The sequence below is a fragment of the Mustela erminea genome, chromosome 3 (assembly GCF_009829155.1).
Source record: "Mustela erminea isolate mMusErm1 chromosome 3, mMusErm1.Pri, whole genome shotgun sequence".
NCBI lineage: Eukaryota > Metazoa > Chordata > Mammalia > Carnivora > Mustelidae > Mustela > Mustela erminea.
The window spans coordinates 84,543,591-84,561,675 of record NC_045616.1 but is presented as its reverse complement, the minus strand read 5'-3'; the positions used below and the strand labels follow the sequence as shown (position 1 = coordinate 84,561,675).

The following is an 18,085-nucleotide window of genomic DNA, read 5'->3' as shown; positions in this document are numbered from 1 at the left end:
ATGAAAAAAGTTCATCTGGCTGGGTTGGCTTGACTTGTGTTCTGACATGCCTCTAATTAAATCATCACTGTTTCTCTTCTCAGGGATCAATGAGCAAGGGCTCTACCGAATCGTGGGGGTCAATTCCAGAGTGCAGAAGCTACTCAGTGTCCTGATGGGTGAGTGCAGCAGTGACTGTGCCAGGCAGGTCCCAATGGGGTCCAGGGGGTCGCTCTGAAAAGTCACTAGTTCTGTGAGTATGAGCAGCCTCTTGGGAAGGAATTGGGTGTCCAAGTGGGAACGCCCAGAAATCAGCTGTCCCACTCACCAGTTTTTATGGCTGTAGGCATTACTGGAAGAGATACTTAGTGGGACTGGACAAAGCAAAACAAAACAAAAATGGCAGGGCCAAGGCACCACACCCTCTGTTTGTAGACTCAGCCGTTGCCAGCCCAAGTGGCGCTCAGTCACTCATGTGACCACCACACCCTACTCTGTCGTTAATAGTTTATGACTCCATGGCCCTCTTTGGAGACAGGCATTTGGTGGGGCACACCCGATGCCCAAAGAAGGGGCATCCTTCTAGCTTGCAGAGCACTTCAGACGCCATGTTCCCTGTTACCAAAAAGGTGTCATGCGACTGCCTGATTACATGTATATAAGCAGATAATTCTTGTGATCCTCTTTGCATCTAGATTTCTACCTAGACACTGTTGTTTGAGGAACAGAACCTCCCCTACAGCTAGCTGACATAAATATAAAAGCACTATCTCCAAATGTGTGGTGTTTGAATCAAAACCCCATGAGTCAATGAGCCAATTTGCTTAGGCTGCAGATTTCCTATATTTTTAGATGAGAATGCAGTCAGCTTCAGTGAGTCACATGGATTTAAATGGCAAACAGATCAGATTTCACATATCAGTGGCTGTTACTCATCCCCATGGAAGCCCAGCCGTGCACTTGTAGAGACGGACTATCACTTAGGGTCCTTGCTCAATGTCTGGGCAGGGATACTTCTTCTTTTTTTTTTTTTCATTTATTTATTTTCAGCATAACAGTATCATTATTTTTTCACCACACATGCAATCCGTGCCCTCTATAATACCCACCACATGGTACCCCGACCTCCCACCCCCCCCCCACTTCAAACCCCTCAGATTATTTTTCAGAGTCCATAGTCTCTCATGATTCACCTCCCCTTCCAATTTACCCCAACCCCCTTCTCTCTTTGTTATATTTGTCGGGGTGTTTGTTGTTGTTGTTGTTTGTTTTGCCATCCAGTTTCCGAAAATAGTTTTCACAGGTAAAGAAATCTCCTCTCTCATATTGTCCAGTATGACTCTTCTCTGTTTCTTTTTCTAGAGAGCTCCTTACTTCTTGTTTGCAAACCCTTTTCTGTTGCTAGTCACAGTGACATATTTTGTTTGAAAGTATGATTATTTGTGAGGTACTCTTGCACTGAGAATCTTCTTCATGGTTCAAATTTGCAGTGTGGTTAGATTCTTAATAAATTAAACTTTTTATTTTGAGATAATTTTATGTCTGTATGCAGTTATAAGAAATAAAACATAGTTATATGTGCCTTTACTGTCCTTCAGTAGTAACATCTTGCTACACTGTAGTAAGAGGTCACAGCCAGGATATGAATACAGTCAAGATTCAGGACAGTGTCATCACCACGAGGGTCCATCTGCTTAGTCTCTCATCTCCTTCCCTGCCCCTGCAGACTCCTCATCTCTTGTGTATTTCTCTGATTTTGTCACTTCAAGATTATCTCAGTGGAATCATATCATATGTAATCTTTATTGGATTGGCTTTTTTTTTTCATTCAGTATAATTCCCTTGAGATATTTTCAAGTTGTTGTATCAATACTTTGTTCTTTTTTTATTGCTGAGTAGTATTACATAGCTTAACCATTCACCTGTTGAGGGACATCTGGGTTGTTTCCAATGTGGGTAAATTAGGAATAAAGCTGCTATAAATCGTTCTGTACAGGCTTTAAGTGTGAACATAAATTCGATTTTCCAGGATAAATTGCCCATAAGTTTGATTGCTGGGTTGTACAGTGACATGGTGAATTTTTAAGAAGTTGTAATGTATAGAAGAATTAAGATTTTAACAGGTATCAACCCTCGGTCTTTCATTTCATTTCTTTTTCTTTTTTTTTTAAGATTTTATTTATTTATTTGACAGAGAGATAGAAAGCACAAGTGAGCAGAGCAGCAGGCAGAGGGAGAGAAAGAAGCAGGCTCTCTGCTGAGCAGGGAGCCCAAAGTGAGGCTCGATCCCAGGACCCCAGAATCATGACCTGAGCCGAAGGCAGCCACTCAACCAACTGAGCCACCCAGGTGCTCCTCAGTCTTTCATTTCTGATCAGAGTTGCAAATGTTTGGAGTATGTCCTTGCCATAGCAGACTGCCAGGTGCTAGAGTAGAAACTTTAAAAAGATTCAATCCTTGTGTGCAAAGAGTCTGGTAGGGGGAGATATGCATGCATGAGAATCGTGATGTAAAATAAGACTCTGGCACCTAGTACAAGCTGTATCTGGAAGATTGAGTAGTGAAGGAGAGAATAGGAGTATAATTCAGATTCACGAAATGAGCAATAATAATAATGAGGGGCAGAAGGTAGGATCAGTGATGGCTATAGTGGAAGGTACTAATTTATTATTAATATTATTTTAATATTTGAACGTGCTTGAGGCTGGATCAGGAGAGTTAAAACTGAAATGGTAAGATGGTCCCTTTTGTCAAAGAACTTGAATTTTGTGCTAAGAAGTTTGTGAGAGTTTTACTTCCTACAGAAAAAGAAGAAAACACTGTTAAGGGTTTGTAGTGGGGCACCTGAGTGGCTCAGTTGGTTAAGCTTCTGACTCTTGATTTCAGCTCAGACCATGATCTCAGGGATGTGAGACTGAGCCCTGTCATGCCCAGTGTGGAACCTACTTAAGAGTCTCTCTATCCCTCTCCCTCTGCCCATCCCTACCTCCCAAAAAGTTTCTAAGTAGTGACGCTATATGTATGAGGGCTCTTTTGCACACACAGTGTCAAGAAGACAATTCAAAACAATTTAAAGGGGGCGCCTAGGTGCCTCAGTTGGTTGAGCGACTGCCTTTGGCTCAGGTCATGATCCCGGACTTCCAGGATCGAGTCCTGCATCGGGCTCCCAGCTCCTTGGGGAGTCTGTTTCTCCCTCTGACCTTCTCCTCTCTCATGCTCTCTCTCACTCATTCTCTCTCAAATAAATAAATAAAATCTTAAAAAAATATTTTAAAGGACAAATAAAATGCACTCATTTCCTCACACAACTGCTCTGTCCAAGATGGCAGAAGCATAGCAGGATGTGGTGGCTCCAATGACAGAGGAACCTTTGTTGGAGCCTTTCCTATTCCTTTCTTCTGGCTTCTCATTATCTGTGATCTCTGCTTGTCTTGATATCAGCTGTTTCCTTTGTGGGACTGTCCCACATTGTTCAGCCTCAACAGTTTGTGAATCTTAATGTCACTCAGTAGAGAGTATCTTTCTTGACAGTTCATGGGGGACTTTGGTCAACATGGGGCCGTTCACATGATTTATTTCTAAATCTCAGGGCAGCCCCCTGACCTACAGCAGGTGGATCTGGATGGCCTGGATTCTGGACCTATCTCTGATGATGTTAGGGAAGTGTGGTGAGTAGAATAGGGAGGGGGTTAGTCCATAGAAACCTGTGGACTGAGCAGAATTAGTAAAAGGTTATTGGAGGAGAGCTTTCCTGAAATAATGGCTGCTGGGAGATTAAAAGGGGAAAAACCGTATGTCCAATACAGGTTTAACAAGATCTGACTAGTCTTAGAAGGGTAGCACTGGCAGCAATGGAGAACATGTATTTGATGTGGAGAGACATGAAGGAGGAAGACAGTTGCAATAATTAAACAGTGTGTAGCTAACCAGGGCTGGACCAAGTAGATGCTCTGAAGTTAGGCAAAAAGGTTAAAAATGATTGGAGAGAATCAACAGGACTTTGTAAACAACTGGATATTGGGTAGAGAGATTTCAAAGATGACAGATTATTATGTAAGGTGATACTAGTGAAAAGAAATATGACATTTTGGATGGGTTTACTGGAAAAAAGAACCAGTTTATGCTAAGCAAAGTGTGGTGTCAAAGGATCTTGTTTTAATCACTTCTCTTAGTGGCTCTCAAACAAAATATTTGTCCTGTTCTCTTCCTCAGTTTTCCTGGGGACAGACAAAATAATCATGAATATCTGCGAAATGTCATGAAAAACTAATAGCCAGCAGCTGAAAGTCACAAGGCCAGCTGCCTCTGCCAGGAGAGCATTACAGATAGACTAGCATCCAAACTGAAGCTCAACCAGAGCTGAGAGATGGCCACAGTGCAAGATCTCATCAAAAGTGGAGAATGTATCGTGATTCTCATGACCAGTTAAGGTAACCTGTTTGGATCTTGGAAGTGAGGAATCACCTCTTAGACCAGGAAGACTCCAGACCTGGAGGCAGAGCCCTGTCTCTCTTCCCTTGTGTGAACATGCTGCCCTCTTCTTCAATTCCTGGTATTGGTACTAGGCTGGGTTAGCCTAGAGTGTAAAACAAATAAGGCTCCTACACTGCAAAACCTCTCGCTGAGGTGGCTGGGCTGCGTGTGAACCATTCTTTCACTATTTCTTTATTCTGTATTGATTGGATGCCCTTTCAGGTGCTAGGCAATGTGTAGGATATGAACTATTTTTCAGAGCCTCTCACAAGTAAAAATATGAGTTTTTATTATTGAAAGTATGGATTAGAATTAAGTAAAACCAGAGACTTCCTTTGATTACTTTGACTTTACTTTGTATGTTTTTAGTACATTAGAGGACTTGAGATTGGAAGAGGAATCTTAAGAGCCAGTGCTTTGAGGGGTGCCCGGGTGGCTTATTTGGTTAAGTGTCTGCCTCTGGCTCAGGTCGTGATCCCAGGTCCTGGGATCAAGTCCCGAGGCCCCTCTTGGTCTCCCTACTCAGTGGGGACCCTGCTTCTCCCTCTCCTTCTGACTGCCCCTCTGCTTGCTTGAGTGTACAAGCACTCTCTTTCTTTCCCTTTCTTTATTTCTTTCTTTGGGAGGAAAGAAGGAAGGAAGAAAGGAAGGAAAAGAAAGAAAATCTTAAAAAAAAAAAAGAGCCAGTACTTTGAGAACTTTTTCCTTCTATTGATTAGAATTCCTTAAGGAACCTTGCTAGAATATGTTTTAGTACATGTTGTGTAGCCTGGTGCTAGTGTCCTACCAAGAGCTACCCTAAATCCCCTTCCTCCCAAGAGTGGGGGTTCTTAATCTGTGAAGAGTGAAAAGTTCTCAGGAACACTTGCAGATTCCTGGAAATAGTCTCTTCCATGTGTGTATTATTGTTTTTTCTGTCCCCTGAATGGTAAGATAAATTTTTCTAAATTTTAGCTCATTTTTTAATAAAAATCATCTATGTGCTGATTTGTTCAGTATGTCTGTTTTCTCTTCCTGTACATCTCTGTATTTATTTTTAGATAACTTTTTTTCTTATCAAAGGCTGTTGAGTGATGATTATAGCAAATTTGGAGAAAGAAGGTAGAAAGAAGAAAATGAAAGTCTTGCAGACCATAGATAACCTTTATTCTTTATTGACCATTTTATCATACCATTAAAATATATTCTGTAATATAAAATGTTTATAAAGGTGGAATCACACCGTGCATATATATTGCTTGTTAATAGGTTTTTTTTTTTCATGTAACACGACAGTCTATTTTCTGATTTCATTCAAGTTCTTCTAGAGTGTGATTTTTTTTTTTTTTGGCTATGTATTGTGTAGATACAACTTTTTAATTAATCCCTTATTCTTGATTACATAAACTGATTGCAATTTCTCATCATTCTAGAAGGCACTCAGGCAAACGTCCCCATAGGGGATGCAGAGCTTTAAAGCATGTGTTTTGGAGTTAGACAAGTTGCAGGTCCACTGCTTATCCACTTGACTTTACACAAATTATTTAAACCTGTCTAGTCTTCTGTGTCATCATCTGTAATAATAACTCCTACTTCCGTAATAATGTGAGAATTAAACGAAAGATGCATGTGGGTTGCTGAGTCCAAAAGCCTCTACATGTTAGTAAATAAATGTTGGCTGTTTATTTTTAAGTTATATATTCACATTGAATGATTTCCCTAGGGTTTGTTTTAAGATGTTGAATTGCTGGCCCAAGGTATGTACATGTTTTCAAGGCCCTTAACTGATTGCACAGATTTGCTGTCAGCAGTTTGTAGAGTGCCCTGTACCTCACAGACTTGCCATACACTTTATTACTTTTTTTTTTTGCATATAAATTACAAGTGTATTTTCAGTGTATCTCTTTTTTATTTAACTTTGCATTTCTGTAGTTCTGAGTGAAGTTGGACATTCTCCCTTTGTTTCTTACTGATTTATGTTTCTTCTCTCCCGAATTGCCTGATTTTGTGTTCTTAGCCTATTTTTGTATTGGTACATTCATCTTCTGATGGTAATAATTTTTAGGATGTGGAGACTATATCACCAGTATTTTGTTGCATTTTTTCATTTATCATGAACTTTATTTGTGGTACTTTTGCTTTGTTTTACGAATATTTTAAATTTTTATAACATCTAGTCTTTTATGAAATCAGTCCTTTTCCCAGATGAATTATGCTTTAAAAGACCTTTTCCATCTAGGATTACAAAACCTTTTTCTTTTCTTTATATCTCATTAAGAATATATTTATGTGAAATGGAAACTAACTCTCCTTTTCCTGAAATACTTATCTGATGGATGAATAACCATATAATAAGAAAATTTCTCCCCTCTACTACTTTTTAATATTACTATATAGTCATTCTTTTATACATTTTGGGGTCTCATGATGGACTTTTTACACATATTTTTCCAAAGGAAAATAAATTTTCTTTTTGTTTGTTATTCTGCAACTCTTGATCTTCTAAAAAATTATTTTTCTTCATTTTTTACCTTTCTAAAGTTTTTCTCTTGATCCTTTGCATGTTAGCAAAAATTCTCAAATTTGTACCCCCATCCATGTAATTTATTACATTTCTTTTGGTCTTCATATTTTTTTCTTGCTGTTTATAATGCGACTTTTAACTTTGTAATTGGGTTTTCTGTGTCTTTGTTTACATTCGTTATTTAGCTGTTTTCATTTATACCTCTCAGTCATGTTTATTATTTCAGTCTGTGTCTTTTTACTCTGATGCCTTATTTCACAGTGTCCATTAGTTTTCTGAATTTCATTTATAGTATAGAATAGGACCTTTCTGAAATTTTATTAGAGTGCTTTGGTCTTCATATTTTATGCCAAGTGTTGCATCAGCTTTTTAATCAAACCTTGAACACCGAGAAGTTTATTAATCTTTGCCGTTAAATTCACTGTAGATAGGTTCTCCTTATTCTACTACTGTTTTCCTGGAAGCTGTTAGAATCATGCTGTCACATGAATTGGAGGGCTAGTATATTTGAATCCATCCAACTTTATGGTATTTTTAAATCTTTCAGTATGGACCTATAAGCCTAAATAGATTTACCCTGATTCTGCTACTTGGTCATGTTTCTGGAAGAAGTGGAGTTTAGGTTTACTAGGTTGTAACTTTTAAAAATTATTTTTATTACCATATAATTTATTTAATTATTTAGTAACATATAATTTATTTATTTTATTAATATATAATGTATTATTTGCCTCAGGGGTACAGGTCTGTGAGTCATCAGGCTTACACATTTCACAGCACTCACCATAGCACATACCCTCCCCAATGTCCATAACCCAACCACCTTACACCTACTCTCCCGCCGCCCAGCAACCCTCAGTGTGTTTTGTGAGATTAAGAGTCTATTATGGTTAGTCTCCCTCCCAATCCCATCTTTTTCATTTTTCCTTCCCTGCCCCCAACAACCCCCAGCCCTGCCTCTCAAATTCCTCATATCAGAGAGATCATATGATAATTGTCTTTCTCTGATTGACTTATTTCGCAAAGCATAATAATACCCTCTAGTTCCATCCATGTCATTGCAAATAGCAAGATTTCATTTCTCTTGATGGCTGCGTAGTATGCCATTGTATATATACATATACCATATCCACTTTATCCATTCATCTGTTGATGGACATCTAGGCTCTTTCCATAGTTTGGCTGTTGTGGACATTGCTGGTATAAACATTCAGGTGTATATGCCCCTTCAGATCACTACATTTGTAACTTTAGGGTAAATACCCAGTAGTGCGATTGCTGGGTCATGGGGTAATTCTATTTTTAACTTTTGAGGAACCTCCATGATGTTTTCCAGAGTGACTGCACCAGCTTGCATTCCCACCAACAGTGTATAAGGGTTCCCCTTTCTCTGTATCCTCGCCAACATCTCTTGTTTCCTGACTTGTTAATTTTAGCCATTCTGACTGTTGTAAGGTGGTATCTTTGTGGTTTTGATTTGTATTTCTCTGATGCCGAGTGATGTGGAGCACTTTTTCATGTGTCTGTTGGCCATCTGGATGTCTTCTTTGCAGAAATGTCTGTTCATGTCCTCTACTCATTTCTTGATTGGATTATTTGTTCTTTGAGTGTTGAGTTTGATAAGTTCTTTATGGATTTTGGACACTAGCCCTTTATCTGATATGTCATTTGCAAATATCTTCTCCCATTCTGTCAGTTGTCTTTTGGTTTTGTTGACTGTTTCCTTTGCTGTGCAAAAGCTTTTGATCTTGATGAAGTCCCAATAGTTCATTTTTGCCCTTGCTTCCCTTGCCTTTGGCAATGTTTTTAGGAAGAAGTTGCTGCAGCTGAGGTCGAAGAGTTTGCTGCCTGTGTCCCTCTCAAAGTTTTTGGTGGATTCCTGTCTCACATTACGGTCCTTCATCCATTTTGAGTCTAGTTTTGTGTGTGGTGTAAGAAAGTGGTCCAGTCATTTTTGTGCATGTGGCTGTCCAATTTTCCCAACACCATTTATTGCAGAGGCTGTCTTTTTTCCATTGGACATTCTTTCCTGCTTTGTGGAAGATTAGTTGACCATAGAGTTGAGGGTCTGTTTCTGGGCTCTCTATTCTGTTCCATTGATCTTTGTGTCTGTTTTTGAGCCAGTACCATACTGTCTTGATGATTACAGCTTTATAATATAGCTTAAAGTCTGGAATTGTGATGCCACTACTTTGGTTTTCTTTTGTCAACATTCCTCTGGCTATTTGGGGTCTTTTCTGGTTCTGTATAAATTTTAGATTACTTGTTCCATTTCTTTGAAAAAAATTGATGGGATTTTGCTAGGGATTGCATTAAACGTGTAGATTGCTTCAGGTAGCATAGACATTTTCACAATATTTGTTCTTCCAATCCATGAGCATGGAAGATTTTTTCATTTCTTTGTGTCTTCCTCAATTTCTTTCATGAGTACTTTATAGTTTTCTGAGTACAGATTCTTTGCCTCTTTGGGTAGGTTTATTCCTAGGTATCTTATGGTTTTGGGTGCAACTGTAAACGGAATCGATTCCTTAATTTCTCTTTCTTCTGTCTTGCTGATGGTGTATAGAAATGCAGCTGATTGCTGTGCATTGATTTTATATCCTGACACTTTACTGAGTTCCTGTATGAGTTCTGGCAGTTTTGGAGTGGAGTCTTTTGGGTTTTCCACATAAAGTATCCTATCATCTGCGAAGAGTGAGAGTTTGATTTTTCTTGGCCGATTCGGATGCCTTTAATTTCTTTTTGTTGTCTCATTGTTGAGGCTAGGACTTCTAGTACTATGTTGAATAGCAATGGTGACAGTGGACATCCCTGCTGTGTTCCTGACCTTAGGGAAAAGCTCTCAGTTTTTCCCCATTGAGAATGATAGTCACTGTGGGTTTTTCATTGATGGCTTTGATGATATTGAAGTATGTACCCTCTATCCCTACACTTTGAAGAGTTTTGATCAAGAAAGGATGCTGTACTTTGTCAAATGCTTTTTCAGCATCTATTGAGGGTGTCATATGGTTCTTGTTCTTTCATGTATTAATGTATTGTTTTACCTTGATTGATTGATTTGCCCATGTTGAACCAACCTTGCAGCCCAGGAATAAATCCCACTTGGTCATGGTGAATAATCCTTTTAATGTACTGTTGGATCCTTTCAGCTAGTATTTTGGTGAGAATTTTTGCATTGGTCTGTAATTCTCCTTTTTGATGGGATCTTTCTCTGGTTTGAGAGTCAAGGTAATGCTGGACATTTTCCTTCCATTTCTTTTTTTGGAACAGTTTCAGGAGAATAGGTATTAATTCTTCTTTCAATGTTTGTTAAAATTCCCCTGGGAAGCCATCTGGCCCTGGGCTCATGTTTGCTGGGAGATTTTGGGTGACTGCTTCAGTCTCCTTACTGGTTATGGGTCTGTACAGGTTTTCTATATCTTTCTGGTTCAGTTTCAGTAGTTTATATGTCTCTAGGGATGCATCCATTTCTACCAGATTGTCAAATTTGGTGGTGTCTAGTTGCTTGTCATATGTTCTTAAGTTGTTTGTATTTCTTCGGTGTTGGTTGTGATCTCTCCTCTTTCATTCATGATTTTGTTAATTTGGGTCCTTTCTCTTTTTTTTTTTTTGATAGGTCTGGCCAGGGGGTTATCAATCTTAATTCTTTCAAAGAACCAGCTCCTAGTTTTGTTAATTTTTTCTACTGTTTTTTGGTTTCTATTTCATTGATTTCTGCTCTGATCTTTATTATTTGTCTTCTCCTGCTGGGTTTAGGTTTTCTTTGCTGTTCTTTCTTCAGATCCTTTAAGTATAGGGTTAGGTTGTGCACTTGAGACCTTTCTTGTTGCTTGAGAAAGGCTTGTATCACTATATATTTTCCTCTCCAGTCGCCTTTGCTGTGTCCCACAGATTTTGAATAGTTGTGTTTTCATTTTCATTTGTTCATGCATTTTTTCAGTTCTTCTTTAATTTTCTGGTTGACCCATTCATTCTTTAGTAGGCTGCTCTTTAGCCTCCATGTATTTGAGTCCTTTCCAGCTTTTCCTCTTGTGGTTAAGTTCCAGTTTCAAAGCATTGTGGTCTGAAAATATGCAGGGAATAATCCCGGTGTTTCGGTACCTGTTGAGACCTGGTTTGTGACCCAGGATGTGATCCATTCTGGACAATGTTCCATGTGCACTAGAGAAGAATGTGTATTCTGTTGCTTGGGGGTAGTATGTTCTAAATATATCTGTGATGTTCGTGTGGTCCAGTGTGTCATTTAAAGCCTTTATTTCCTTGTTGATTTTTTGCTTAGATGTCCATTTCAATGAGCGGGTTGTTGAAGTCACCTACTATTATTGTATTGTTATCGATTTGTTACTTTGATTTGACCAGTTGATGAATTGGTTTATATAATTTGCTCCTCCCGTGTTAGGGGCATAGATCTTTAAAATTATTAGATCTTCTTGTTGGACAGACCCTTTAAGTATGAAATAGTGTCCTTCTTCACCTCTTATTATAGTCTTTGGCTTAAAATCTAATTTATCTGCTATAAGGATTACTTCCCCAGCTTTCTTTAATGTTCATTAGCATGGTAAATTGTTTTCCACACCCTCACTTTAAGTCTGGAGGTGTCTTTGAGTCTATAATGAGTTTCTTATAGACAGCATATCAATGGATCTTGGTTTTTTATCCGTTCTGATACCCTATGTCTTGTAATAGGGGCATTTAGCCCATTTACATTCAGGTTAACTGTTGAAAGATATGAATTTAGTCCATTGTATTGCCTGTAAGGTGACCATTACTGTATATTGTCTCTGTTCCTTTGTGATCTATATTACTTTTAGGCTCTCTCTTTGCTTAGAGGACCCCTTTCAATATTTCCTATAGGGCTGGTTTGGTGTTTGCAAATTCTTTTAACTTTGTTTGTCCTGGAAGCTTTTTATCTGTCCTTTCTATTTTATCTCTCCTACTATTTCCAGCTTAGCTGGATATAGTATTCTTGGCTGCATATTTTTCTCATTTAGTGCTCTGAATATATCATGCCAGTCCTTTCTCGCCTGCCAGGTCTCTGTGAATAAGTCTGCTGTCAATCTAATATTTCGACCATTGTATGTTATAGACTTCTTGTCCCAAGCTGCTTTCAGGATTTTCTTTTTATCACTAACACTTGTAAGTTTAACTCTTAGATGACAGGGTGTGTATCTATTTTTATTGATTTTGTGGGGTGTTCTCTGTGCCTCTTGGTTTTTGATGCTTGTTCCCTTTGCCATATTAGGGAAATTTTCTATTATAATTTGCTCCAATATACCTTCTGCCCCTCTCTCTCTTTCTTCTTCATCTGGGATCCCAGTTATTCTAATATTGTTTCATCTTATGTTATCATTTATCTCTCAAATTCTCCCCTTGTGCTCCAGTAGTTGTCTCTCTTTTGCTCGGCTCCTTTATTCTCTGTCATTTGGTCTTCTAAATCACTAATTCTGTCTTATAACTCATTTACCCTAGCAGGAAGAACCTCCATTTTTTATTGTACCTCATTAGTGCCTTTTTCATTTTCAACTTGGTTAGATTTTAGTTCTTTTATTTCTCCAGAAAGGGATTTTTATTTCTCCAGACAGGGATTCTCTAATACCTTCCACACTTTTTTCAAGCCCAGCTAGCAGCTTGATAATCCTCATTCTGAACTCTAGTTCTGACACAGTCCAATGTCCATACTGATAAGGTCCCTAGCCATTAGTACTGCCTCTTGTTTTATTATTATTATTTTTTTTTGTGGTGAGTTTTTCTGCCCTGTTGTTTTATCCGGATAAGAACATATGAATGAGAGAGTAAAATACTAAAAGGGTGGCAAAGACCCTAGAAAAATATATGCTAACCAAATCAGAAAAGACCCAAAACTAGGGGGGGAGAAAAATGGGAAGGAAATAAATAAATATAAATAAATAAATATATATATTTGTGTGTGTGTGTGTGTGTGTGTGTGTGTGTGTATATATATATATATATATATTATATATATATATATATATATATTAGACTGGTGAGTAGAACAGAGTCACCCACCTGATTTTGGGTGTATTCTGGTCTCGTAGAAGAAACTATGTCCCAAAATTTTAAAGGAAGAAAAATTTATATATATGCAAAAATAAGAATAAACATGATGAGGCAATGGAATATGTTTGTAAAGATGAAAATTTAAAAATATTTAAAAATAGGAATTGATAAGTTGGTTGGAAAAAGATAAAGAAAGAGGAAAGAATGTCATCAGTCTGTCATCTAGATTTAGGGTATATTTTGATCTATTAGAAGAAATAACCTCCCAAAATTTTAAAGAAAAAAAATATGTATACAAAAAATAAGGTTAAATATAATGAAATGATAAAATATGACTATAACAATGAAAATTTTAAAAGGTTTTTTTTAGAAAAAGGTATTGATAAGATAGGAAATAGGAAAGTTTAAAAAAAAGAATAAGAAAAAAATAAAATTAAAAGAATTTAACTCTGTAAGACTAAAAGATCATGGGGAAAAAGCCATGAATTCTATGTGTTGCTTTTCCTTTGCTCTGGATTTCTGCAGTTCTCCTTGATTGATGATCTTGGTCTTGGCTCAGTGTTGTTTCTGATTTCTAGAGGAGGGGCCTGTTGCAGTGATTCTCAAATGTCTTTGCTGGAGGCAGAATTGCACTGCCCTTGCCAAGGGTCAGGCTAAGTAATCTGCTTAGGCTCTCTCTAGTAAGCTTTTGTTCCCTGAACGCTTTCCATAGAGCTCTGGAGGACAGGAATGGAAGTGGTGGCCTCCCAATCTCTGGTGCCGCAGGATCTGAGAGCTTGGGGTCCCACTCCTCAGTGTGCCCTCAGAGGAAAACAGTCAATCCCTCCCGTCTCCCTGATCGCCAGCCGCACTCTGAGTCACCGGGCCTGTGACCTAGCGTTTCTATCTCTGGTGCAGGGCCCTGTTTCAAGTCTCCAAACTTAGCAGATCACTGTGGTACAGTCACACACCACTCCTTCCAGAGGAGAAAGGAAGGGGTCTCTCCGGATCTGCCACTTGTGGGGTTGCTGCTCAAAGAACAGTGGAGTAATTGTGCCTTGTATCACAGTTTAAGCTAACCCTGAGCTGAGAGTCTCATCTCGGTCCATTTCTGTAGCTGGCTTCCCTGCTTTGATACCTGGGAGCTCTGCCACACTTAGGCACCCCTGGTCTTTCAGTGACCCCGAGGGTTCTGAAACCACACTGTCCCCGCAAGGGCTCCACCCCCACTTAGCCTCTGGAACAACATCCCTCAGTGGAGCAGGCTTCTAAAAGTTCCAGTTTTGTGCTCTACTCCTCTGCTGCTTGCTGGGAGCCAGCCCCTCCCCTGTGGTCTATCTTCCTGTCGCTTTGGATTGGCTTCTCCACACATCCTACCTTCGCGAAAGTGGTCTATTTTCTGTTCCTAGAATTGCTGCTCTTCTTCTCTTCTATCTCCTGTTGAATTTGTAGGTGTTCAGAATCTGATTAGTTGATCTTTGATAAAGCTGTCACGGTAGTTCAGTAAGGGAAAGGACAGTAATTTTAATGAATGTACAATTGGACATCCATATGGGGAAAATTCCATCTTTATCTTAAACTATACATAAAAATTATCTCAGGCTCCTGGGTGGCTCAGTGGATTAAGCCACTGCCTTCAGCTCAGGTCATGATCCTAGGGTCCTGGGATCGAGCCCTGCTTTCTGCTCAGCGGGGAGCCTGTTTCCTTCTCTCTCTTAGTCTGACTCTCTGCCTGCTTGTCATCTCTTTCTCTGCCAAATAAATAAAATCTTTTTAAAAAATAAAAAATAAAAATAATCTCAAAATGAATTATATTCCTAAACCTATAAACTAAAACTATAAAACTTATAGGAGAAAATTTAGAAAATTTTGGTGACCTTTGTTTAGAAAAGATTTCTTAAATAGAAAACAAAAAGTAGGAAACAGAAAAAAAAAATCTTTATCCAAATAAAAAATTTCTGCTCTTTAAAAGTTACTAAGAAAAAGAAATTGGGAGCTACAGATGAGAAACCTTTTGAAGATATTTATCTGGGAAATGAATTGTATCCAGAATTTATTAAAAATAACTCAAGTAATTCAGTAATAAGAATTCAGTAATAAGAACACAACCAATTCAGTTTTAAAAATGGGTAAAAGATTTGAATAGTTTATCAGGGAAGATACACAATGGACAAAAAGTACAAGAAAAGATAAGCAATGTCACTAGTCATTATAAAAGGAAATTAAAAAAAACAGTTATTCCTTCATGTCTACTGGAACAGCTAAAATTTCAAAATTAGACACCTGACCATATCATGTGTTGATGAAGATGTGAAGCACCTAGAGCTCTCAGGTTGCTGTGGGAAAGCAAAATAACCCAACTGTTTCGGAAAACAATTTAGCAATTTCTGATAACGTTAAACATATTTACTATGTGACTTCTCCTACATATTTTTACCCAGTTCCACTCCTACGTAGTGATCCAAGATGTGAGACTTTAGTCCACATAAAAACCTGTATGTAAATATTTATACCAGCTTTATTCATAACTGTAAAAAATTAGAAAAAACCCAAATGTCCCTCACCTGATGAATGGATGGACAAATTGTGGGATATCCGTAAAATTGTTTACTACCCAGCAATAAAAGGATCAAACCACTGGTACATGCAACAACACGGGTGGATTTCAAAAGTATTATGCTTTGTGACAGTGGTTGCCAGGGCTGGAGGTGGAAGGAGAGGATTGATTGTACAGGGGCACAGGAGGATTTTCATGGTGATGGAAAATTACCTTTATTCAGGTTGTGCATGTCACTTGGCTGTATACATTTGTCCTAAATCATGCAACCATGTGCTTATAAAAGGTGAGTATACTCCATAAACTTGACACATAGGAAAGGATTCTCTACCTTCCTCCTCCTTTTTCTTTTTTTTTTAATCGAACAAGCAAATTAAAAATGGGACTTTTTTCACCTCTCAGACTGGCCAAGATCAAAGTTCTGCATATTGTTCTAGGATCTGGGGATCAGTCAGTGGTACAGCCTCTGAGGGGTAGTTGAGGAATATCTTTCAAAATTAAAAAGGCATGTACTTGGGGCGCCTGGGTGGCTCAGTGGGTTGAACCTCTGCCTTCGGCTCAGGTGATGATCTCAGAGTGCTGGGATTGAGCCTCACATCAGGCTTTCTGCTCAGCGGGGAGCCTGCTTCTCCCTCTCTCTCTGTCTGCATGTCTGCTTATTTGTGATCTTTGTCAGATAAATAAATAAAATATATTTTTTTAAATGCATATACTTTTTTATTTCAATTTTATTTTGAGGGATATTTTTGTTCTATAGGTAAGTCATGTACATGGAAACAGTAGTTTATATCATTGTTTATCATAACAAAACTCGGGGAATAATCTAATTTCCATTAATGGGAACATTATGATACAGTGAAGTACTTCTGTGAGGTAGATAAATTTGTGTGCTAGTGTGGAACACTTTCTCAAGGTACTGTCAAATGAAAATAACAGTGCACAAAATGACATGTATAGTGTACATGTCTTTATGTTTTTAAAAAGTGGTTTGTATTTATATGCTTTTATATGCTAGTATTTGCATGTGTTATTAGAGATAGCATACATACACGCAGAACTGTTATTTATAGTTGCCTCTAGCACAGGAAAGGTTTACATTTTAATGTCTATCTACTTGTTTTGCTTGAATATTTTTTTGCCAGGTGCACATGTTATTTTCTCAGTTAAAGAGAAAAAAATTAATTTACATACAATTATACTGAATTCTTAGGAAATTTAGGAGTACATACATGGCTAGTCCTGATCATTTCCTCCAGAATGTCTCTCGTGTTTTCATCAGCAACACAGTACTGGACTAGATGGATCTTTCTAGTCCATCTGATTGTTGAGATGTTTCTGAGACTATTCCCCTTGTAACCGCTGCTTCCAGTCTGTCTCCTATTTTTCCAGATTCCTGTGGGAGCAGATTCATGAAGAAATCTATTCAGTTTAGTTTACCCACAGGCTGCCTTTCTGTATGTTGGCCTGATCCTCTGGCTTAGGTTCGTTTCACAGTGTAATGCAATGGTCAAGTGACTTGGTGGGGAGAAATGTACTGAGTTCAGAGGATAATTGTAATTATGCCTTTGTGTCATGTTTGGATGCCACCAGGGTTTCTCTGAGTGAGAGGGAGCATTGGTAAGGGAGGTGTGGAAATTGGCAGCACTTTCTGAAAATGAGGTGGTTTGGGAGGCTGTATTCAATTTAGTTTGGATATTAAATGAATTAAAATGGACGTGTTCAAGTTCTAAACCTTGCCTCGTTGGTGCTATAAAAAGCCCTTTAGCTGGACTGTAATCTGACTCTCCTCTCTGTAATGTTACACAATTTTCCTATGGTTACAGAGCCCGAATAAATGGACGTTAATCATTAGTTTGCTAAATGTGGTCCGTGGAACAGTTCACAACTCCCCGACCTGCCAACTGCTGCTTGTTAAGTGTTGGGCTCACTCTTCTTGGGTGGAAGTTGGTTTGTTCCTCAGAAAAATGTACAGTAACAGTTGTCTTGGATCCAGGAACCATGCACTATGGCAGCTCTCCATGTGTCTCGGGTTGGGGAGGGGAAAAGGTCATGCTAAGCAAAGTTTTTTGGTACATGCTCTTCCGCAGGAAGAAACCATTAAGGGAGTGAAAGATGACAAAGCAAGAAGAGAATTAAAGCGGCAGAGGTTTTGGTCATTTGGAGAATCACCCTTGGGTTGGCTTTTCAGAAATTTGCTATGATAGAGCTTTATGGAGTTTGCTATTCTGTGACCCTAGAAATAAAATCACACACTTTATGTTGTTTATTGTTTGTTTCATGTGATAAGACAGATTTCATTAATGCTAGGGTCACCTGCAAACACATAAATGTGCTGTCTTTAGGAACTGAATGTATTGGGAGCTGGGGCCTTTTCTGTTTCACCTAATACATATGGGGGGGGGGCACCTGGGTGGCACAGTAAGTTAAACATCTGACTCTTGGTTTTAGCTCAGGTTGTCATCTCACAACCTGATCAAGCCCCTTGTGGACTTTATGCCCAGGGCAGAGTCTACTTAAGTTTCTTTCTTCTTCTGCCCCTCCCCTAAAATAAATAAATAAATCTTTAAAAAAAAATT

The 18,085-nt window shown here is 38.5% G+C and overlaps 1 protein-coding gene across 4 annotated transcripts in view; it reads left to right on the top strand.

Annotated features, from left to right (window-relative positions):
- ARHGAP26 (Rho GTPase activating protein 26) overlaps positions 1-18,085 on the top strand; it is a 436,434-nt gene that overhangs the window by 250,391 nt on the left and 167,958 nt on the right. For all 4 annotated transcript variants that reach the window (XM_032336318.1, XM_032336320.1, XM_032336319.1 and 1 more), the window contains exon 14: positions 84-158. In XM_032336318.1, coding sequence (XP_032192209.1) covers positions 84-158 — 75 coding nt within the window. The remainder of the gene's footprint in view (positions 1-83; positions 159-18,085) is intronic.